We start from the raw sequence: 25209 nt of genomic DNA, 5'->3' as shown, positions 1-25209 counted from the left end.
AACTTAATTGTGGAAGGAATTAAAGACATGTATCCCCTGACATAGAGACAGAATTGTAAAGTGAAAGTATTTCAGAGATCATCTACTTTGACTCCCCTATTCAGTGAAGGGTAGACTAAGGATTTAGCACAATTACTATCCAGCCTCTGATTGAAGACCTACAATAAAAGGAAATATACCCATTCACAAGATGACTTCTACTCTTTGCAGGAATTCTTCCTAATATCTAACTTAAATTACTTCCCTGTGTTTCCAACCCATTCATTCTTGTCCTGCCTGCTAGGGTAACAGAGAACAAGTCCACTCCACCCTGTATTATGACAAGTTTTATATGCCTGAAGACTGCTGTCCTATCTTTTTCAGTCTTTTGTTCAGCAGAATATTTAAACTCTGTTAATTGAACCATTAGGACTTTTTCCCCCAATCCCCACACCAACTTTTTTGTCTTCCGGGCCCAACACTGAGCACGGTCTTCTAATATGGCTTTCAAATATCCATAAATGTTTATATGCCAATCGATTACTGCAATTATTAAGTAAAAAGTCTAGAGGACACAAAATATTACTACATTGTCAGATTACTGATTTGAACTGGCACTTGGACAATTATATACTGAGGTGGGGTGTTAACTTTGGTGACCCCTCATTTTGATTTCCAATTAATTAAAGCTTGTTCAAACTTCCAATATTAATTTTGAAAGCCCTTTGCTGCTTGAGTTTGCAGCACCAGTAGAATTGTTTTTTACTATCAAGACTTATGCTCATTATTGTTTGGTCTTCCTGAAGTGTGGCTTAGGAGCGAAACTGTTCAGGGCTAGCCTGCCACTTACAGAATTCCATCCCCAGAACTGCCCAGTGTTCATCTCATTATCTTTTTCACTGCCAAACAAATAATTATTGAATATGGTTAGATTTCTGTATTTCTCCCATAGTGCGTTTTTGGTACTTCTATTTCTATGGCCTTTTTTTAGATTTTCTGAGAAGCATGACGCATTACCATTTCAATTCACTGTTGTTAACTTATATGATTGCTCTGCTCTTGTTTTTCATTTGTGCTATATGGGTTTTATTTGCAGTTTTCAACCGTGGACCATAGAGGCATATATAAGGGGCATCATCTGTTCTTTGGATCCAAATAATTTGCAAAGATGTTAATGGTTAATGGCTGGCTATAAAGTAATAGGGCAGTGGTTCTCAACCTGGGGGTCGGGACCTCTTTGTGGGTCGAATGACCGTTTCACAGGGGGTCGCCTAAGACCATGGGAAAAGACAAATTTTCCTTGATGTTAGGAACTAAAGCATTTATTGTAGCCCCTTGAATCATATTTTTACCATCCGATCAATCAGGCATTTACAGTGGGAGTGTCCCTCTGACCTTCCTGCCAATCACCTTAAAGCTCTGTTAGGAGAATTGGCACTAGACTTATGGTTGGGGGTCACCACAACACGAGGAACTGTATTAAGGGGTTGCGGCATTAGAAAGGTTGAGAACCATTGTAGGGCATAGTTTAAAGATTGCAAAATTAAGATACATTGGTCATATAAAATAGGTTGCAAGATTTGAATGCATTCCATAATCATTTAGTTTGTCATTTATAATCTAGTAGCAAATTATTTGATGCACTTCTAGTTAATTTTTTTTGCTGGCTTAATTATTCTTTAATAATTTAACATTTCAAATAATTATGTTTGATTTTTTAAAATCTTGTCTATTGATTTACCTTCAGATCTAGCAACAATTTTCTTTTCAAAATCTTTGCAAAATTACACTTAGATATTAGCGATTTTTATATTAATATTCAGTAAGCAAGATGAAAACTATTATCGCAAGTAGAAAATGCATACCATACACAAGCAGTCATTCTCTCTGTTAAATGCCAACTTTCATGACTCCCAACTAACATAATGGTGGAGCATGAATGCTGTGACTTCTTGTCCGAAGGGTCCCAGGAGAGCAGAGCAAGTGGTTTACATATCTGAAGGAATTCTTCTATCGAGTGGCAGCAATGTTTGTCAGAAGAAGTCACTTAGATTAATTTTGTACTTAAGTCTTCAGATGCTAATTTCAGTTAAAACTATTGAATTTTTATTCTTCTTTATTTCCTTATTTTGAAATATTACAAATAACATTTTAAAAATGAAGTGCAAGTAATTTCCTCTTCATGTGAAACATCCCAGAGATTATTTTTTCTTGTTATAAAAGGTGCAGTATTCCTTCAAAAATAACATTTGAAAATCACGACTGTGTAGATCATGACAACAAAACCATGTACATAATAGTCTTAATTATTAAGGTTTAGGTATACAGGAAGTCCTTGTTTAGCAACTGTCTCAAACAATAATAATTTGCAGTTACAACAGTGACCAGTCCTCATATTTATGACCTTCCCAGCTCTATGAAGCAAAAGCAAGTGGAAAGGAGGTTGTAACCATAGTCACGGGTTCACTTAGCAACTGCTTTGCTTAAAAACGGAGCTGCTGCTGATCCCAAGCACTTTGGGCTTGGAAAATTATATGTCATTCTTTTCAGCCTGCACTTGCACTTGGTGAATGCCGGATGCTAACGTCGTTAATTTTGCTTTCATTCCAGATAGGAATGGCCAGTAACCCGGGTCCCTTTGTGCCGCCATTTAATCAACCTGGAGGGCAGCAATTGGCAGCAGCAGGAGCCAACCCACCTCTACCAAATAAACAAGGCATAGCAAATAACCTGTCTCCCTTCCCTTCAGATATCAAGAGTGTTTCAGTTACTGGTGTGCCAAATATGGTGAGTTGCTTGTGGCTCATTTGGAGGTTTGCTACAGTACTCGGGTGTGTGTGTGTGTCAATACTACTGGCGAGATGATAAAAAAACAAAAATTTTATGTTCCGTGAGAATAATAGCAAGAGATGTGCAGAAAACTGCATTCTAACTTGGAACTGAAGTAAGTGATAAGATTTTCTGACAAGCCCTGGGTTATGAAGTTACCTGTTGGGAACTCTGGAATGAATCTTATTTCTTCTGCCTTTAGCATTTTAGTAGATATTTAGCAACTCACAAATAGCTGGGATACATTTATTAGCAACCTGGATGAAGTTGAGGGAGCTAATAAGGATTTTTTTTCCTATGGGAGAAGTATTTGGTTATGTTTGTCAAGTTGTTCACAGTGCAAATTAGGAGACCACAAAGAATAACATCAGCAATCACTGGAGAAGCTTTGAGGTGGAGGTGGATCGCTTTAGAATGTAAATCACATGTAACTGTGAAGTATGGACCCCTGCAACTGCACTAGGTTGAACTGGTTTCCATTAAGTATGAAGGCTCGCGTAATGTTTATGGAATTCAGTTACTGTGCTTGCATTTTTAATGACTTTTCATTAGGGAAAAATAGATTTGTGGCTTGTAAAATATTTCGACTATGGCACTATTTCTTTTTTTACTTCTGGATCTTTTATTCCTAAACAATGTTCGCTGTGCATTGTTATATAAATTTAGCATTAAAAATAAAATGGTCTATGGACTCTTTAATAGGTAGTTTATTACTCCAAAAGGATGATAGTCGAACTAATATATTTATTACGCAGGTATGTTGCCCTGCACGTATAAAACCTAAGGTAATGCGTTTTTTGTTCTTGGTCTCAGATGCAAACGCAGGTCCAGCAAGTGGGCATTGTATCTACTCAGGCCATGGCAACAGGGCCCACAGCAGACCCTGAGAAACGCAAACTCATTCAGCAACAGTTGGTTCTGCTACTTCATGCTCATAAGTGTCAGAGGCGAGAACAAGCCAATGGAGAAGTGCGGACATGCGCTCTTCCCCACTGCCGAACTATGAAAAATGTCCTGAATCACATGACGCACTGTCAAGCAGGAAAGGCCTGTCAAGGTAAGGGCCAAGCCTGAGCTCTATCGCCCCCTAGCTTTGGTACGGGAGAGTCCCTTCATATGGTTTTACACAATTATTTATTGTTATTTAATTCGACTTCTATGCCGCCCAATCTCAAAGACTCAGGGCAGCTTACAATAATATAAAAAAGATACAAATACAATAAAAAAGAAGTCAAATATAGAAATATAAAACTATAAACCCCAGTTAAAAACCCACAGTTCGACTATCCAAACAACACACATGCATACCATTCAGCACAATTTGGCCGTAGATGTCAATTCATGGCCCCCAGGCCTGCCGGCAAAGCCAGGTCTTTAGCGGAAGGCCAGTAGGGTGGGAGCAGTACGGACTTTGGGAGGGGGGGCGGGGCGGGGATTGGTTCCATAAAGCCGGGGCGGCAATAGAGAAGGCCCTCCCCCGCGGCCCTTCTTCATAGGTTTGCAAATATTACTGTGTGATACATCACATTCTGACCCTGCCCCCTCCCGCTTTAGCTTAGAGGGGGAAAGTCCCTCTGATAGTTCATTTGACAACGGCATGACAACACGAGTTTGACACACCTGCTATGGAGGTTTAGTTTATGGTTTTCCTTCTGCAGTGGCACATTGTGCCTCATCACGTCAGATCATATCCCACTGGAAGAATTGTACACGGCATGACTGCCCAGTGTGCCTCCCATTGAAAAACGCCAGCGACAAGAGAAGCCAGCAACGTAAGTAGCCTGTTCATTGGAGTCAAGAGAAGTGCAGAAGAAATGCATTTGTTTCCATTTCCTGATTTACTTTGAAACTTGTTCCTTAAAATGATATTATCAGCTTAAGAATATATAAAGCCACCGTCCTATGAAATTAGTGAAGGATTGGATATTACTTACCAGTCAAAGACTACTAACACTAGAAGGCTATGATCTTTTGTCAGGATGGCACGCCTTCTTACTAACAGAACCACGTGAAATGTCACAATATTTTAAACAGCATTATATCCGAAGGGCACTAATCGATACCTGGCAAAATATAAGGAAGAACTACTATACATCTACTCCTAAATGGATATCCCCCATTGAAGTCGTTACTTACCCAAATTTCTTTCTTAGTTAACCAATACAAATACTTACTAGACAGAAATAATGACTTAATCCCAAAACAAAACTTACCTGAAAATGGAATTACACTCGATTGGTATCAATATACCCAAATCCAATCATTATATAAAAAAACACAAAAACAAATTCAGATTCCAAAAAAACAACATACTAGATAAGATTCTATTTAGCCCTACAAAAAAAAAACAATATCCAAAATTTATAACTATTTTTTACAACAAGATACCATAGAAGAAACAGTCAAAATCTCAATGATTGCATGGGGACAAAATTTGGGCTATACACAATCTACTTAAACGAGTGGAAAAGAATTTGGACAGTAAATTATAAATATACAATGGCAGTCACACAGAAAGAGAACCAATACAAAATGTTCTACAGATGGCATTTGCCACCAGCCAGAATCGTGAAGATATATCCAAATACGTCCCCTTTATTTGATTGGATTGGATTGGATTTGTATGTCGCCCCTCTCCGTAGACTCGGGGCGACTAACAACAGTAGTAAAACAGCATATAACAATCCAATATTAAAACAGTTAAAAACCCTTATTGTAAAACCAAACATACATACAGACATACGATGAATAAAATTGTAAAGGCCTAGGGGGAAAGAATATCTCAGTTCCCCCATGCCTGGCGGCAGAGTTGGGTTTTAAGAAGCTTACGAAAGGCAAGGAGGGTGGGAGCAATTCTAATCTCTGGGGGGAGTTGGTTCCAGAGGGCTGGGGCCGCCACAGAGGAGGCTCTTCCCCTGGGTCCCGCCAAGCAACATTGTTTAGTTGACGGGACCTGGGGAAGACCCACTCTGTGGGACCTAACTGGTCGCTGGGATTCGTGCAGCAGAAGGCGGTCCCTGAGATAGTCTGGTCCGGTGCCATGAAGGGCTTTATAGGTCATAACCAACACTTTGAATTGTGACCGGAAACTGATCGGCAACCAATGCAGACTGCGAAGTGTTGGTGTAACATGGGCATATTTGGGAAAGCCCATGATTGCTCTCGCAGCTGCATTCTGCATGATCTGAAGTTTCCGAACACTCTTCAAAGGTAGCCCCATGTAGAGAGCATTACAGTAGTCGAGCCTCGAGGTGATGAGGGCATGAGTGACTGAGCAGTGACCCCCGGTCCAAATAGGGCCGCAACTGGTGCAACAGGCGAACCTGGGCAAACGGCCCCCTCGCACAGCCGAAAGATGTTTCTCTAATGTGAGCTGTGGATCGAGGAGGACGCCCAAGTTGCGGACCCTCTCTGAGGGGGACAATGACTCCCCCCCAGGGTGATGGACGGACGGATGGAATTGTCCTTGGGAGGCAAAACCCAGAGCCACTCCGTGTTATCAGGGTTGAGTTTGAGTCTGTTGACACCCATTCAGGCCCCAACAGCCTCCAGACACCGGCAAATCACTTCCAGTGCTTCGTTGACTGGACATGGGGTGGAGATGTAAAGCTGGGTATCATCAGCGTACTGGAAATGCAGGCAAAAACCAGGAACTTGCTATCATCATACAAATCTAATAAATAAATAAATAAATAAGTATCTCTGGTGGACCTGTGAAATTACCCAAAGTTATTGGAAAAAAATTAAAAACATTTTAGACCAAATTACTAATCTATATATATAATTGAAACCAGAATTATTTTTATTAGGAATCCCCTGACAAAATTTCAAAAAAGATGACTTCTATATTATAGTACATATTATAACTGCTGCAAGGACCATACATGCGCAACATTGGAAACAAAGAGGAACCCCAACCATATTAAACCTCCTAACTAAAACCATGGAATATGTCAAAATGTGCAAATTGACCTTGGAAACACAAGATAGGAACAACACAAATTTCTATTGAGCCTGGGAGAAGTGCAAATGGCTAAGGCAAAAAAAATTTTTTTTAACCAATATTACGAAAGATGACATTTCAACAAATTAATCTTCATTGAACGACAAAATATAAACTAATACAAAAATTGTCACAAACAACTCATAAAACCTACATACAACAGTTAAAGACCAGAACTAACGACCCTCAATACAAATCAGAAATCAACTCTCTTAAGATGGGAAATACTATCGCAAACACACCATTGAAACAGATGTCGTAACAAACTGCAATAGTAGCCAAGTGGCTAGACATTCTCTCTCCTTCCAATTCCCCTCCTCCCCCTTGCCTCTTTATCCTTTCCATTCTTCTCTTCCTAATTTGCTTTCATTCTCTCATTTTCTATGGTCTACTCTATCTTTCTTCTTTTCCTCTTTTCCTCTTTGTTTCTTTTCCTTTTCCCCCCAATACCAATATGACTATGATGTTATTTACTATTGATCTCCCTTTGTCTTTGTTTTAGTCTTATTCTCAATAAAACTCAATAAAGATTATTTTTTTAAAAAAAATACTTAATCTTAAATAGTTTCATTGTCTACCTGCATTTGGCTAAAAACCCTCCCAGAGTAAATGTAGAGCAGGGTTATCAAACTGGCAGCCCGGTGCATCATGCGCAGGCCGCGCCCACCCCAGCTCCACAAAGGGGAGGGGGGATGTCGGAATATGTCATGTGACGACAATGTGACGTGGTGAGTTTGACACCCGTAATGTAGAGGACTAGAGATAAGCTTAGAGAAAATACCTGGCAGCTATTACAGAGACAACTGCTTAGTCCTGAAAGAGGAGAGGGTGAGGAAGAAACCTAAGATTGGCCCACCTGAAGTCCTTTGAACACAAGAGGAAGGAAAAGAGAAATCCTGTATCAATAAAATAAAATTCCATTATTTTTTGTGATTCTGTTCCCAGAATCTGACTTCACAGTAAGTTCTGAGTTAAGAAAATCACGAGAGCCTTACTGTTGGATAAATAAAATAATGTCTGAAAATATTTCTTTAAAACCATCAGATCTCTCACTACCCAGAATCACTATATAAGGAAGAGGAATGGTTTCTAAATTTGAGATATAAATACATAAAAATAAAAACAAATCAAATATGTGAGCATAATTATACTCTGTTCTGTTTGATAATATGGAGATCAGATAAAGCAATAGATCTGGTAACCAATCTTTCGGAGGAGAGGTGGGCAGAGCAGAGCAGAGGAGCAAAACCAAGAATGCCAGGGCCGATGGTTTTGAGGATCAAAGCTTCCCCGCAGTAGAACTGGGGAAACCTAGGTTTGGATCCGCATCCAGCCCGCAAACTTGCATTTAGTCAGCCACGGCTCTCTTGGTTTTGCATTTGTCATGAGAGAAAATGGGTTTGATATATGAGCTATCCCAAAGGTTTTCTTCAGTAGAAGCTCCTTGGATGCGAAGTGAAACATCTTCAAGGGGAAGGACTGGAAAGTCCAGTTGCCTCTTGAAAAAACACCTTTGGGACAGCTATGACCTGGATGAGGGAGAATCTCCAGAGTTATGAGCTAGTGTTTCAATGTTTTATCATTAGTGCCTTAGCCTGTGGTATATGTATTGCATAATTCAGTACTTTTTCTCCTGCCCCCAGCTCTCCTTGGGTCACCAGCTGGCGGAATCCAGAATTCTGTGGCGTCTGGAACAGGACAGTCCATAACTCCTTCCCTAACTAACCCTAATCCTATTGACCCCAGTTCCATGCAACGAGCCTATGCTGCTCTTGGCTTACCTTACGGCAATCAAACACAGGCGCCGTTACAACCCCAGGCACCAGGCCAGCAGCCTACACCACCTCAAGCCCACCAGCAAATGAGGACGATCGGTGCACTGGGTAAGCAAGGAAGCTACTTCTAGCAGCAGAGAGAAAGTGAGAATTTTGTTTTCAGTTGAAAGAATCCTTGGAAAGTGTGAGAATAACCTCTGCTTGAAAGTGGGATGCATCATTTTCCTTTAAGCAGAATAAGTTTTCTCCGGGCAAGGGGGAGAACCTGGAATCTTGAGATAGGTAAAGGATGGAGTTGTTTGGTTCTCTATTGTACATTCGATTTGTGTGATTCAGAGAAGAAATAAAATCATCTCTCTGGAATAAGGGCATATGCATCATTGCACAGAAAGTGTGGATGGTTGAGGATGGAGGGCAACTTAGCACTGGAAAATATAATGTTGCTTATAACTTTTATTTCATTTGCATCTCACTATTAATCATGTATTTAAATATGTTTTACATTGTTATTTGAGAAATGTATTTCATGGTTGAGTTTTCCTACAGTACATCCATAAATTATGTTGATGTAAATATAAGAAGTGTCTGAAAATGTTCCATGACTAACATTATACAATCTTGTTCCAAAGGAACCAATCAAATGAATCTAGCTGCAGGAGGAATAACTGACCAACAGACTAGCATGATCTCAGAAACATCTCTTCCGACTTCACTTGGGGCAGCAAAGTAAGAACGGCTTCTTGTTGACCATTACTTGTGTTTTCAAAAATGACAGGGTTTGGTAACAATACTTTCCATGGACATTTTGTATCTCCCTGGTAGGGAGGGCTCAGGGATAAAATTATAATTAAATTTCATTGCTTGTCTTTGCTGTAGCAGTAAAATAATATCTTAACATTGATCATCAGTAAGGATATTTAAATACAGAAATAAATTTCAGTACAATAAAGATCTACAAAAGGTTCCCTAACTGCCTTTTCTTTAGCCCCTTAATAAATGATGGCACAAATTCTGGCAGTGTTGGAAATCTCAGTGGCTCTATGCCAACAGCTGCACCACCTTCAAGTACCGGGATAAGGAAGACCTGGCATGAGCATGTCACCCAGGATCTGCGCAATCACTTAGTACACAAACTGTAAGTATTAACCAGGCGAAGGCATAGCTCACTATGGGATAGGACTAGTCTGTGAGTTAAGCCATAGCCATTCCTTTGGGACCTGGGAGACAGTAGAGAAACTGGCTAGTTTCAGCAAACATTGGTTTCTTCTTTACTCTGTGGGAAAGTATTTCACACATTTACTATATTTTTTCAGAGTATAAGATGCTGTCGATGTGCACTGAATGTACTGAATACAGCCATTTTGGCCTCTGGAAAATGGGCTCCTATTTCGCAAACATGGGGTGTGTAGAGGGTTTGGCAGGCCTGCAGACTGCTCCTGGGGGCTGAAGGAAGGCAAAAATGCCCCTGTTTTTATGAAAAACGGACCGATTTTTTCAAAAAATGAGTCACAGAGAGGTCTTCGGAGGCTTGTAGAATGCTCCTGGAGGCCAGGGAGGATAACCCCTCCTCTTTTTTTTTCTTACTTACCTCTTTGAAATCTTGGTGTTTGTTATACACCAGGGCGTCTTATAGTCCGAAAAGTGCGGTATTCTACTTCCCAATTTCATCTTTTGTCTCAGTGCCACCAACAAAGGTTTCAGTTGCTGCATGTCTTTCTGAAGGAAGAGTAGTTCTAATTTAAATTTCTTAAGAGCTGAAGTTTTAAGTGTATTTCTACTATATTCTATTTTCTTGCAGTGTTTGTAAAGGGAATTAATTTTTTTTTCAGCGTACAAGCCATTTTTCCAACTCCAGATCCAGCAGCTTTGAAAGATCGGCGGATGGAAAATCTGGTGGCTTATGCTAGGAAGGTTGAAGGCGATATGTATGAATCTGCTAACAGTAGGGTATGTTATTGATCTGAAAAAAAAGGTTTGGTTGGATATGTCAAGTGCTGTATACAGTAATGCCACATTTTAAAAGAAATTCTGTGTTCATGCACATTTCTCCGTGAGCTTCCACTTCTATATGGTATATGTGCCAGAGTTAGGTAAGAACCTCAATCTTCCGGGCTTAGAAAGACTGGTCTAGAAAGTTTTTTTCTCACAGGAAAAGTCTAGTTTAAGCAATAACAACAACAGAGTTGGAAGGGACCGTAAAGGTCTTCTAGTCCAACTCCCTGCTCGCGCAGGAGATTCTACACTACTTCAGACAAATGGTTATCCAACATCAGCCTGACTTCAATACCAGGGAAGATCAATCAATGAGTCAATGAACACCTAGAAGCAAACAAAGTAATAACCAAAAGCCAACATGGGTTTGTCAAAAACAGATCATGCCAGACTAATCTTATAGCATTCTTTGACAAAATTAGTGGACCGGGGGAAGGCTGTCAGTGTGGTTTACTTGGACCTCAGTAAGGCTTTTGACAAAGTAGACCATAACCTACTACTAAATAAACTAGAAAAATGTGGGATGGACAGCAACACCTCCAGATGGATTCAAAATTGGCTAACTAACCGCACTCAACGTGTAGTGCTCAATGGAATTACATCTACACGGAGGGATGGATGCAGTGGAGTACCCCAAGACTCTGTTTTAAGCCCAGTACTCTTCAACATCTTCATCAATGACTTGGACGAGGAAATAGATGGGGAACTTACCAAATTTGCAGATGACACCAAACTGGAAGGAATAGCCAATACTCCAGAAGATACAAAATACAGAAGGATCTTCACAAACATGAACGGTGGGTGCTATCTAACAAAATGAAATTCAATGGTGAAAAAAATAAGATTCTACATTTAGGCATGAAAAACAAAATGCACAGATACAATATATGAGCCAGCAGTCTGCAGCAGCTGCCAAAAAAGCCAACACAATTCTAGGCTGCATTAACAGAACATAAGAAGAGCCATGCTGAATCAGGCCAAAGCCCATCGAGTCCAGCATTCTGTGTCACACAGTGGCCCCCCAATTGTACACATGGAGATCTTGGGCAAAACCCTCCCTTTCCCTTGACCCCCCAACACATGGTACTCAAGGGAACCCTGCCTGCCTCAATCAACATAGAGGCGGCACATGGACATCCGTTTCAATAACCACTGATACACTTGGCATCTATGAATCTGTCTAATCCTGCCTTGAAGCTATCCAGGCTGACAGCTGTCACGACCTCTTCTGGAAGTGAATTCCATAAACTAACTACCCTCTGGGTGAAGAAATATTTCCCTTTTTTTGTCCTCGCTTTCCTACCTGTGAGTTTTAGGGAGGGCCCCCTCGTCCTAGTATTGTGTGATAGAGAAAAGAATTTTTCTCTTTCCACCTTTTCTATCCCATGCATGATTTTATTACACTTCGATCGTCACCCCTTAAACGCCATCTTTCAAGGCTGAAGAGACCAAGGCATTGCAACCTGGTATCATTTATTTATTTGTTTATTTTATTAGATTTGTATGCCGCCCATCTCAGAAGACTCGGGGCAGCTCACAACAACAACATAAGGGAGGGGCTCGTTTCCTTGATCATTCTTGTTGCTCTTTTTTGCACCTTTTCCAGTTCCATTATATCCTCCTTGAGGTGAGGTGACCAGAACTGTACACAGGACTCCAAGTGTGGTCTCGCCATCGATTTGTACAGAGGCAATATAACACTTACTGATTCATTTTCGATTCCCTTCCTAATCATGCCAAGCATGGAACTTGCTTTTTTTACTGCTGCTGCACACTGGGTTGACCTCTTCATTGAGCTGCCCACCAAAATCCCAAGATCCCTTTCTTGGATTGTCTCTGAAAGTTTAGTCCCCATCAGATGGTAGGTATAATTGGGGTTCTTTGCCCCGATGTGCATAACTTTGCACTTGTTTAGGTTAAAATGCATTTGCCACTTTGTTGCCCACTCCCTCAATTTCGAGAGATCCTTCTGGAGCTCCCGACAATCAGTTTCACTTTTCACTGCCCGGAATAATTTAGTGTCATCAGCACACCTTGCTACCTCACTATTTACTTCTACATCCAGATCATTAATGAATAAATTAAAAAGTAAAGGTCCCAAAACTGAACTTGGGGTACACTACTTCTTACGTCTTTCCATCCGGAGAATTGTCCATTTATTGCCACCCTTTTCTTCCTACAGACGGATAGAATCAAGATACTACGAAGGGTTGGTACTAGCCATGCCCAGTTCTTGCAATGGTTCATTGTATGTTTTAGCCTCGGGTCTCCTAATCATCTTTGTCGCTCTTCTCTGCACGTCTTCTAGAGTCTCAATATCCTTTTTGCATTGAAGCGACCAAAACTGGATGCCATATTCCAAGTGTGGCCTTATCAAGGCCATATAAAGTGGCATTAACCCTTCACGTGATCTTGATTCTCTCTCTCTGTTGATGCAGCCTAGAACTGTGTTGGCTTTTTTGGCAGCTGCTGCACACGGCTGGCTCCTATTTAAATGGTTGTCTACTAGGACTCCAAGGTCCCTCTCATGGTTACTACTGTTGAGAAAGGTACCACATATACTGTACCTGTGCATTTTGTTTTTCTTGCCAGAGGTAGAACCTTTTTTCACCATTAAATTTCATCCAGTCTAGCATCTGAATCTATAGGAACATCTTCCAAAGGGAAGAGGTCTGGGATGTCATAGTGTTTTTACGTTACTGTAGGAATCTAAAGCTACATACAATTCCTGGAAACCGTTCAACAAGAGGCTGCCGGGAAATCTCAGAACAGGAGAAGTTGAAAAGGGTCGTGGCAGTACAACTGCTGTGGCCTACAGTTGGCGCTCTTGCTTCCCACTCAGGAGCTTGTGAGTTCGATCCTAGGTCTCCTGCTTGGGTAGGGGGTTGGACTAGATGACCTGCAAGGTCCCTGCCAACTCTGTTTATCGGTTAAGTACTGTTGCCAGGAAAAGGAGCCAGGCTTGGTTCTTTATCTTGCATACCTGTGTAAGAAGATGAGACCAGCATTTTCATCAGTGCTTTTCATGATCTACGTTGTCAAAAGCATTGTATCACAGACATGTAAACTCCATTGGGCTGGTCAGCACCTGATTAATGTGTACAGTTCTGGGCAGCATATTTCCAAAGGGCTTTGACAGGTTAAATCAGCTGTATTGCATCAACTTGCTCAAGTCCAGATGTTGGATTTAAACTATCATTCTCCATCTTAGGTCGTAGGTGATCATCTGGCAGATGACAAGTTGCCTGTCTTTCATCTAGAGACGGTGTTGTGCCAAGTATTCTGCCGGCGTGTCCCAACCGCCCGTAATTACAGGGTAATTGGTCCAAAAAGACACACACCACACGATACAAGGAAAACCAAAAGTCTTTATCAACAGAAAAGCAGAAAAAACTCCCTTTTTAAATGTCAAAGGGATTTTCTGGTACACGCAAAGCACAGGTTAAATGCAATCCAATTTCTCACCCAGTAACTGAGAAATTGAATCCAATTCCAAAGTCCAGAAAGTCCACACACAATCTTGAACAGGGAAACGGCAAAACCACGATCTTGAAGAAACTATGAATCAGATAAACTTCCACGAGGTTAAATCAGCACGCTGTTCTTTTTATCTGTAGCACTAATTACAGCAGCCCCACCCAACCACAGGTGGCCTCATTTATCTCCTGTAATAATCCTTCAGTTGTTCTCTCCTATGCATCATTCTACGCATGTGTGGGTCTGTCATACATTCTTGTTCAGAATCCAGGGATGATAAGGATGATTGATCTCCTTCTGGGCTGTCTGCCAAACTCCCCTCTTCCCTGTCACTCACGCTTCCTTTGTCAGAGGAGCCTTCGTCGTGAGATTCTATCGGGAGCAAAACAGGCCTGTGGCATGTGGATGTTTCCCCCACATCCACCTCCACATTCCTTGGGGCAGGAGCTGGGCCAGAGCCAACCACAACAGCCAAGGTTCAGGAAGAAATTTTTCAATTTAGGTCCTCGGCTTCATCAGGCGGCTGTTCCAAATGGTCACTATTCATGTACAAAAATGGATCCAAATGATAACTTCAATCTGTGCTCACCTGTTCCAAAAATTCTCTTTTTCCAGGATGAATATTACCATTTATTAGCAGAGAAAATATATAAGATACAAAAAGAGCTAGAAGAAAAACGGAGGTCTCGTTTACATAAGCAAGGGATTTTGGGCAACCAGCCAGCCTTACAAGCCCCTGGGCCCCAACCTCCTGGCCTTCCACCGGTGGCAGCAACTGCGGCTCAGGTTCAGCCTGTGAGACCTCCCAGTAAGTGATTCACCAAAGATACAGAGCAAGAAAGACCTTGCTACTGCTCCTTTTTACCTTTGTGCCTTCAAAAATCCCATCTTGACAAGATTTTTAAAAAGGAACATTTCTAAAGTCGTAGGGAAGCAGGATCAAATTTTAATTTGCCTATAGATCCATAACCATTTTGTGAAATTCTGAAGAAGAGATGGCATTTGCTGGACTTCCTCCCTTGGAAGAAAGGATGGGCCTCCCTAGCATCGCCAAATACATTTTCTTAAGCAGACAAAATGACTCTTCCCCAGCACAAAAGATGGAGAGGAGCCAGAGCTCCCTCCCCAGCACTTCCTTTCCGAGTGGAGGGCTTGGCTTGGTTGTGCATCGCTCTGTGGCTGCCCTGTAGGGAGCGCATGGCCTCCTCTGCGGGGGAGTCTGGAGAAGATTAGACCAACATTGGTCATAGCCTCTGTTGGATATTTGCTTAGTAGTGTGAGAAACAAGATTTGCCACCATGGCGCCCCCTAAAGTAGAGCAGGTGTAGCGTTTGTAGGACACAGATTTGGTTCCATGGTGAAGGTGCTGGCCTGGAACCCAGGAGAGGGTGTGTTCTAGTCCCACCTTTGCCATGAAAGCCGCCTGGGTGACTCTGGGCCAGTCTCTCTCAGCTCAACACGCCTTGGCAGGTAGGAGGAAGAAGGAAAGTTATGTTTGCCTGCCCCAGTGAGTTACTTATAGAGCAATAAGGGCAGGGTCAGAGCCGCGGTGGCTCACGTAAGATGCCGGGCCTGCACACCCCTGGGGTCGGCAGTTCAGCGGTTCAATTCCCATGAGCAAATGAACCGTGAAAGGGACAAGAGAGGAACCTCCACTGATGGCCTATACCGACATTCAGGTGTCCCACAAGTAAAGATAACACACACACACACACACCAAAAAAAATCCTTTCACAGAGACAGACAGCCACCTTGGTGATCCCTGGCTAATACGTGCAATAGGCTAAATAAATAATTAAATAGGGGCGGCAGGGTTTTAAAAACTGTAATAAATAAAAAAACATTATCTCCGCTGGGAACCTTTCCAATTGGTAAAACTGCTTTTTATTCCTTATGTATTTGTGTGGTGGACTGACAGAAGAATCCATCAGAGTTTTATGAGTAATTAATCATTTTTAAAACAAATATTGCCTCAAATAATTCTAAGATAATTTAGAATTCTATCAGAGCTTAACATCCATTTATTCTTTGACAGATGGGCCTATATCCATGCCAAGTGTGCCTCTGGCCCGTATGCAGCCCCCTCAAGGTATGTCACCTCCATGGCTTCCTCTTGCTGTGGCCCTTCCTTTCAGCCAGGACACCCTACCTGGCCTTTCTCCAATAACATTCTGCCCCAAGTCAATTGGCTTGATAATATCCCAGTAACCTCTTGGTTCTCTAGAGTCTAGACCTCCAAATTTTACTTGGGAGTTCACTGTCTGTTGCTTCTGAAGCAATTTATGTTGTTTGTTAAAGGGCATAATTGTGTTTTTTCCTCATTTGAATCAGTTTATGCCATTCACATAATCACACAAATGACATATATAATGTCCATTTTTAAATTCAGACTTAACAGACATTCCTTTCTCCCAAATGGTATCTTAAATTGAGATATTTAATACACCATTTGGGAAATATGGTGGGAGAAATTTGGGAGAAATGGTGTATTAAATTGAGATATACTGAAAATAATTGTCCTTGTAGAAATTTCAAAATTGCTGCTGATGAAAAGATAGTATCTATGTTCTGTGAAGTCTGATGAAAAGCAAATTGATACTTTAGGAAGAACAGCATTATGGGGTCAAGAAATATGATGAAATACACAAAAATCAGCTTTAATCTGATGGGCAGAATAAATATCTTTTTTTCAAAAAAAGGAAATAGGCACGCATTTGGCCACGCATTGTTGTATGAATCTTCAGGGGGACACTTAACCTGAATCTTCTTCTGGAAGTTTTGCACAATCTTGCAAGTGGATGCTGTGCCCTTAGCACGCTCTGACCCAGACCGGCGCCTTGTGGCACAATCTCCAGAGGTTCGCTACTCTGCAGAAACATTGGACTTCCCATCACACGGTTCTAAAGTAGAGGCACAAGCCCAGAGGGAAGGCTCGTGTGCATGAAAAACATGAAAACCAATCCTTGGATTATTTTCAAATAGCTGTGGGTCACTTCTGATTATCACTTAGAACTGAATGAGAGATTTGTCAGAGTCAGTAGTGTTGCAGGCAAAATAGTTTTATTCAACCTGATCTCTCTACATTAAGGAAAAACTCCTTTCATAGGTGGGGTTACACAGAAGTCAGGTTAAACATAGGAAGAAAGGGGATGTACTTTGAAACTCTTGTGACGCGCCTCTTCTGCCGGTTCCCCAGGAAAGAAAAATTGCAATTATAATAAAATCATTCAAGCTACTCCAGCCTCACTGACCCAAGGCAACAGTCACTTTCAAAGGCATTGCAAAAGAGTAATTTTCTGAACCTCCAACTGAGGAATTGCAATTGGACAGTCATCAGCTCCTGTTGGAAAAGCAAGCGGCTGCAGCTAGGTGACTTTTGCCCAGTATCAGAGCCAGTTGTGCCAATTGTGACTTTACCTAAAACATGGAATATCTGTCCTGTGTCATTCCACCACTAGTCCTCTGTGCGGGCAACCGGAGTGGTTTCATTCCTATATGTGGGCCAGATGCCTGACTGCCAAAGGTCCAGTTGAATCCCCCTTATGATAATTGGGTTTCCTCAATGTTCTCTCAAAAAGTGTCCTTCACTGTTTCTTCCTGCTTGTGGCTTGTCTACTTGGGCCAGGCTTTCCTGCCCGTTTGAGGTTGTGTGGTCTAATGAGCTGTTTTGGGGGTACATTTTGCAGGAGTGAATCAGTCCATGTCCATAGGGAATGCCCAAATGCCCCCAGCATCGGTCGGGCCTCGTGCGTCTTCTCCACTGAATCACCCTGTTCAGATGAACTCCATGGCCTCTGTTTCAACGGTTCGTATTATATTATACGGTTCAGTTTTTAGAATATTTTGAGAAAATCAATTCAGCTATTGGTTGCTTTGCATCCTTTTCTATATTGCCACACTGGAATTTTTAGTTAATGCATTTTACTACAATATTTACTGATTTTGTGATCTCACCCAACTCTCTATGTTACGCAAGAGAACCAGGGAAATATTCAGTGTAATCCACTTAAAAGAGCACTCTGCTTGGTTCAGTGTTTCACTGCAAAGCCATTCTTCCTGTTGCCGTCTGAAACCTGTGGTCCAGAATCCTAATATGAGTAGATTGATTGGTTGTTGCTGTTGTTTTTTACTAGATGGCTCTGTCTCCTTCCCGAATGCCTCAGTCTCAAAATGTGATGGGAGCTCTTGCTGGCAACCTCTTGACTCAGCCCACCAGCCAAACCCAATTCCTGCCCCAGAATCAGTTTTCTGCCTCCAGTGGAGTCTTGAATGTCAACAGTCCAGCCCTGGGGAAGCCAGCAGCACAGGCTGGGGTTGTACAGGTGAGTTTTGCAGTAAAACAAAATGTATTCGATTTTTCTGGAAAATTGGTTTCAATAATTTTTGAGTACATGTTTGCAAAATATCGAGTTTTTAAAATCAAATTCTGGTTGTGTGGAATGGATAGCACAGCGGCTGTTATTTGCACAAGAAGAAAGTGTGATGTATTTTGTGTATGCGCGCAAGAATTTGATGAGTTTTTATATATCCTGTTAAGTGTAGGTTTTTCTAACAGGGTCAGCTTCCTGGCAGTGCCGTTCCTAACTCAGTTACCTTACTGGGACCACAAAACAATCAGCTCTCGTGTCCTCCAGTGAGCCAGTCACCCCTTCATCAAGCCGCACCTCCACTATCCACCGTGGCTGGAGTGCCACCTCTTCCACACCAAACCCCTCCAGGACTTCCTCCACCACAGCCTGCCCAGCCATCCGCCCCTGCCTCCTCGTCAGGCCAAGCTCCGGTTGCTGGCTCAGTTCCCAACGTCTTACAGGTGCAAAGCACCCCTTTGGGGCAACTGGCAACACCAGCTCAGGTCACCCCCCAGCCTCACACCCCTGTGCACCCTCCATCTGTGCCCACCCCTCAGCCCCTGCAGCCGCAGCCACCGCCATTGTCATCCCAGGCGCCCAGTACTCCGGTAAGTCTTTCCTCTTCTCCCTGTCTGGGCTTTCTGCTGCCTTTCCATTGGGAGCTCTTTAGAAACCCAACACCAAGTGAAGCCGCACTGCCCAAACTTGGGCAAAAGCAACAAGGCGTTTAATTTCTTTCCTTTTAAGTAGGCTGTTCATACCCCATCCCGGATGCCATCAAAAGGCTGACAGAGTGTTACTCTTCACAGGCAACCTTTAGTTGCTGCTTGCCATCTTTGATGGTTGCCATAAAAACTTTAATGATGAAGCACTTTAATTGGTCACAATAGATGTTTTAACATCGATTGGCAGATGGTTCCAGCATCATCTACTGTTTCTGATCTTTCCTTAAGAGCTCTAAATTGGAAGTTTATATTATTAGGCAGCTTATACCCTCTTTTCCCCAAATTAAGACATCCCCTGATAATAGGCCAATCGGGCTTTTGACGGCATGGCAATAAGGCCAAAGGTTTATTTCCGGGTTCAAAAAAACATGACAGGCTCTTATTTTTGGGGAACTCAGTAGGAAACAGCTGTCTCTCTGATTTGCGTTAACTTCCTATTCAGGATTCTAAGATGGGTAGGTAAAGCAGATTCACCCTATAGAGATATCTACGGACAGCCATCTCAGTTTAATGTTGCTGATTCATTTGGTAAAGCCAGGTTTTCCTATCTTCCTTCTTTCTACCCTCCCTCTTTTTCCAGCTATCCCAAGCAGCAGCAAGTACAGACAATAGGATACCTACACCAGCTTCTGTTGCCAGTGCTGATGTTAGTGTGCAGCAGCTTGGTCAAGAAACACAAATGCAAGAAAATAAACCAGAAGTCACGATAGAAAAAGCAGACTCAGAATATGTTGAGGCTCAGCTGGAACCAAAACGAGAGGTAATAATTGAGAATCGAATAATTATCAGTAGATGAATAAAAGGCATGGCCTACTCTTGCTTACTTGAAAAAAAAATGGATAATCTAGTCGATTGCACTGGAGAGAAATAACCTACTTCCCCTTGGTTTTTTAGTTGGAGGAGGACATATCGGGACCTGCAGGAACCAAAGAAGAAACTGATGGGGCAGATGGGAAGCAAGAGTCAATGGAGATCGAAGGGAAAAAATCAGAGCTAAAAGAGGAAGAAGATGGGAACAACAATGGCACCATATCGCAGTCTACATCACCGTCTCAGCCAAGGAGAAAAAGTAAGTCTGCATTGCTGTCACTCTGGTGCAGTCCGGCCTAAGCCTTCCTTGCACGGTTATTCTATTCCCAGTAAGATCGGCCATCCAGGCACCGAGGGGAATGAGAAACGGGGCTAACGGATAGCGATTCCTTGTGGCTTGGCCTTAATTTCTGGGGGACAGGTCTTCGGAGAGGGGCAGCATATAAATCCCAATCAATCAATCAACCAACCAACCAACCAACCAATCAATCAATAAATAAAGGATCATATTTTTAAGCTTAAATCATCATCTACTGATCCTTTCTTCAACAATATTTCTTTTATCTTTCTTAAACCTACCTGAGCAAGGGATCAGGAATTATTGCATTTTTTGTAATTAAATTTCTTCAATGAAATTTGCAAAGACCAAAAAATTTCATGAGAAATATAGAGAAACTTGTGATTGAATGCATAAATTCTTAGGTAAACTATCTTGAATTAAGGAAAGTGTTGGGAAGGATGGATAATAAGATTTTTATTTAACAGTCTTTAAACCTGAAGAATTGCGCCAAGCCCTCATGCCTACACTAGAAGCTTTGTATCGTCAGGATCCAGAATCGTTACCTTTCAGACAGCCTGTGGATCCTCAACTTCTAAGTATCCCGGTGAGTGAGTAAACAAAAGGAAATGAGCTGATTTCTATCTGTTAATTAGAGAATGAAGAACAGATTCCTTTTTCAATGCTTTTTCTTTTTTCCCTTTGCCCTTTTCCTTTATTTTCTTATTAATTTCTATCATATTTTTGCATTTTATCTTAAGAACATTTTGAATGTTGGTAGAGAGCTACGATGAGTGTGTGGTAATAGATATATCACATGGTTTGTAACAACTTGACCTCCAGAAGACTAAGAAAGCCGTCAAAGGGCTCTGCAGAGTGGAGAGAGACTGGCATTGTTTGCTTTCTTCCTCTCAGTGAAAACCAGAACAGATCCATATCTTGATCTCTGTAAAAAGCCCAATAGATGTTCTGAGGTCTTGAAAGTGGGGCAGTGCCTGTGCAACAGTACTGCTCAACCCTTTGTGCTTTCTGAGCTTGGAGACATTTTATTACCTAACTAGATTTTAATATTGGGTAATGAAACTTTGGATAATGAAACGTCTTCAAGTCTCTAACGTGTGATAGAAAAATAAGGAAGGGGAGCCGATCCTTATTGAGATAGCTTGATAAGGATCCCCTTTTCCAAGCTCAGTAATTGCCATGGGGACTTCTCCTTGGTGTCATTCCCCAGGGCAATGAAGAGAAGGACCTTTCAGAACTCTGGAAGCTTGAAAGCTCAGCTCCTTCTTTTTACAAACATAACCTGGCCAGATCAGCCTAGAATTCAGACTATTAAGTGGCAATTCTCCTAGGTTGAGATTAGATAGCTCACATGGCCCACCTACCTACGTTTCCCCGAAAAGACCCGTCTTATGTTTTCTTTTGCCACCAAACATGGCGCCAGGTCTTATTTTGGGGGAGGGGGGGGTAATCATCCACTAACTCACCTCACTTGTTGTGCATGTCGCACACACCCTGGCCTCTTTTTCGCTACCAGAGGTCTTGAGGACCTGATTCGCCTAGCAAGGAAAGCAAGGCTCTCCTGGCGGCTTCTGCAGCAGAAGAAATAGGCGAGGCCTGGCTGCAATTGTCCAAAGGTAAATAGTAGGGCAGCTCCACCCCCCACCCCCCATACCCACCCCAGCTTCATTTTTACCTCTTCACCCTGGAATGGAAGGGGTTGCCTTAATTAGGGCTTGTTTTGGGATAGGGCTTATATTGGGTGCAAATGTAAAAATCGGGCTCAGACTTTCTGAGTAGGTCGTATTTTAGGGAAAACATGGTAGCAGTGGTTGGTTCCAGGCGGTCTACCAGCAGCTGAAGAAAGTGGTGCATCTCTACTTCTGGCACCATCAAAACAGAAAAAGAAGTTTGCACACAAAGCAACTTTTCTCTTTTTTCCCTCTTTTCTCTCCTGTAATGGAGCCTTTCTCATTCCAAGAACTGCCATGCAAGTTGTGTGTCTCAAAGCAGCAACCAAAAAAGTCCAGTTGCCTTTTGAAATAAGCATCTTTGGGAGAACCATGACCTGGGTGACTTGAATTCAGTTCTTTGGCTGGCCTAATGTTTATTTATTTTTTCTTTTTATATACGCTGGGAGCATATGCACCAAGACAAATTCCCTGTGTGTCCAATCACACTTGGCCAATAAAATTCTATTCTATTCTATTTTACATTCAAAGGATTATTTTGACATTGTGAAGAACCCCATGGACCTTTCTACCATTAAACGCAAGTTGGATACAGGGCAATATCAAGAACCGTGGCAGTATGTGGATGATGTCTGGCTAATGTTCAATAATGCCTGGCTTTACAACCGCAAAACATCAAGAGTCTATAAATTTTGCACTAAGCTTGCAGAGGTTTTTGAACAAGAAATCGATCCTGTAATGCAGTCCTTAGGATACTGTTGTGGCCGCAAGGTGTGTTTGGTTTCATCCTATCTATGAATATAAGTTTATAAAGGAAAAAAAATGATTTTTCTTGTTTTGCCCAGTGTTTTATATAATAATAATAATAACAACAACAACAACAACAACAATTTATTAGATTCGTATGCCGCCCTTCTCCGAAGACTCGGAGAGCAAGTGTAATACATTGTATAAATGATGGCACGTACAAACATTTAAAATTGTAACATCAGTTTAATAATAGGGTTCTCTTTCATAATATAAACTGTTGTATTTTCTTTAATTACTTTTGATGTCCACATTATTTCTGGACTATATGACATCCTTTTCGATATTTTAAGATTTTTTTTTCTAGAGGAGGCTCTAAGTCATTTATACTGAGCATAAAAAATTTACAATCCATATACAAAATAACTGTGAAAACGAATCCTGAACTGTTGTTGCTATATATACGAGGGGAAACGTTTTAGGTAAAACGAAAGTCTTTTCATGCCATAAAAATCTGTATTCAAAGCATTTTATATGAAATCTTAAGTAAGGCATTTAGAGTGTTCTGCTCATATCCTATTTATCTGATGTATTTTAAAATCAAATAATCCAACTATTAAGAGGAGATTAAAAATAGCATCCAACACCTTCGTATAATATTTTTACAATGCAAATGATAAATAAATGTAATATTTTAGTAAGTGAGCAGCTAATCTCTACATTCTTATTTGACCTTGTGCTTATTTATCAACTTTATTGGCTGCCCATCTTATCACAGGGTATCTCCGGGTGACCAGTAAAACTTCTTTAATGATTTTAGTGAACTACTGGCTTGTTTCTAAACTTTACAGATTGAATTTACATGACTAGAGTGCCCCATGACAGAAATTATTATTTATGCATATAAAGTAGGGGTATCAAACTCAAGGCACAGAGACTGGCTCCAACCCATGGGGTACTTAGATCTGGCCCGCGGGGCTGCATTAGAAACAGTGAAGGACCGGCCTGCGGTCCTTCTGCCAGAGAAAACAGGCTCCCGAGTTCCATTTCCCACTGCCACGGCCTCCTGTAACCCTCTGCCAGTGAAAACGGAGCTTGGGAGGGCCATGTGCCATGGGTTGCAGGAGACTATGGCAGCCAAAAACGGAGCTCTGGAGCACTCTGGCCACCACAGGCGCCCCCAGCAGGAGTAACATTGAACTGCCCCCCCTGACCATGCCCCCACCCCCCCAGCCTCTTCCTCCGTGAAATGGATTTTGACATCCCTGATAGAGTTCTGTCCTGCAGCAAAAACTGTTCTCTACACCGTTGTCTTTTTCTTTGGCAGTATGAGTTTTCTCCTCAGACCTTGTGTTGCTATGGCAAGCAGCTGTGCACGATCCCCAGAGATGCTGCCTACTACAGCTACCAGAACAGGTGAGTCTTGGTGCCCTCTTGCCAAGGGCAGAAGCATTGCCATTTCTTCCGGGTGGAATCTGGAAGGAGTTTCCCCATATTAGAATATGCAGTGACTTCTGAGACCACCCTCATTTATTTAGGAAATGCGCGCGGGGGGGGGGGGCCGCACAGAAATCATAAATCAACATTGATTAGTTATTAGATGAATTCATTCTCCTTTCCACAACATGTCCATCTATGCTGTGATCTTGCTTTGTCCAATGTGTAAGAAAGCCTAATCCTACATTCTCTGCTCATGTCCCACTATTACAGCCTGTCGTTACTACAAGATGCCTAAGCAGGCTACAACACCGAGCTGTATTCAGCTTGGAGACACTGTGTGGATCTATGGGATGTCAGCTCTCTGTGTGGGGGTTGAAATATGTCCATCAAAATTCCACAGCTGTTTATTTTGAAAAAGACGGAATGATCTGCAGTTTTCACATTGACAAATTGGCTGGTTTTACCGAAACAGGAGGGCGTGACCAATGCTTTCTCACACTTCGACTACACCAGTACGCGCTCACAAACTTCTATTCCAGCAAGAAAGTGTGCTTCTAAAAATCTCAGGAAAGGAACATCTAAAGGGGCAGATGGTTGATGCTTGGCTTTGATACACACGTGGTTGGAATTAATTGCAATAGATTTGGATTTGGTCTGCTGTGATGATCCTTTTTGATAAAACATCTGGATAGTCTTGGTTACTGGTGTAGTAGAATCAACCTTGCCTTTGTCTAGGCTATCTACTGCAGCTGTTTTGGGGCAAGATGATTTTTGATGGAGGCATGCGTTAGCTTCCTGATCCTGACTTTGGGACTTTTAAAAATTCTTCTTTGTAGATCAGTCTTTAATATTTCTTTGTAAATGCACCAAGACAAATTCCTTGTGTGTCCAATCACACTTGGCCAATAAAATTATATTCTATTCTACTCTATTCTATTCTATTCTATTCTATTCTAAATTGAATAAATTGGTTCAGCCGAATAATCTCTCTCCATTTTCTTTGTGGGTTTTTGTATTTTAGTTTAGCTTGTTCCATACATTTGCCAGGTTTGTCTTACATTGATACAGTTTTGCTTCCAAATATTCTAAAAAGTAAAAATGTGGATTAGACTTAC

The 25209-nt window shown here is 41.7% G+C and overlaps 1 protein-coding gene across 1 annotated transcript in view; it reads left to right on the top strand.

The window, feature by feature from the left end:
- CREBBP (CREB binding protein) overlaps positions 1–25209 on the top strand; it is a 52282-nt gene that overhangs the window by 7943 nt on the left and 19130 nt on the right. The window contains 17 exon segments of the mRNA XM_070761596.1: positions 2590–2766; positions 3622–3865; positions 4467–4580; positions 8455–8694; positions 9216–9312; positions 9572–9721; positions 10416–10533; positions 14671–14863; positions 16091–16144; positions 17742–17860; positions 18189–18377; positions 18611–19012; positions 19710–19889; positions 20024–20198; positions 20705–20823; positions 22439–22678; positions 23982–24070. Of these exon segments, the coding sequence (XP_070617697.1) occupies positions 2590–2766; positions 3622–3865; positions 4467–4580; positions 8455–8694; positions 9216–9312; positions 9572–9721; positions 10416–10533; positions 14671–14863; positions 16091–16144; positions 17742–17860; positions 18189–18377; positions 18611–19012; positions 19710–19889; positions 20024–20198; positions 20705–20823; positions 22439–22678; positions 23982–24070 (2900 nt within the window).

Source organism: Erythrolamprus reginae, chromosome 9 (genome assembly GCF_031021105.1).
Source record: "Erythrolamprus reginae isolate rEryReg1 chromosome 9, rEryReg1.hap1, whole genome shotgun sequence".
NCBI classification, from domain to species: Eukaryota; Metazoa; Chordata; class Lepidosauria; order Squamata; family Dipsadidae; genus Erythrolamprus; species Erythrolamprus reginae.
Note: the sequence above shows the minus strand (reverse complement) of the source record. Positions and strands in the feature narration are given on the sequence as shown.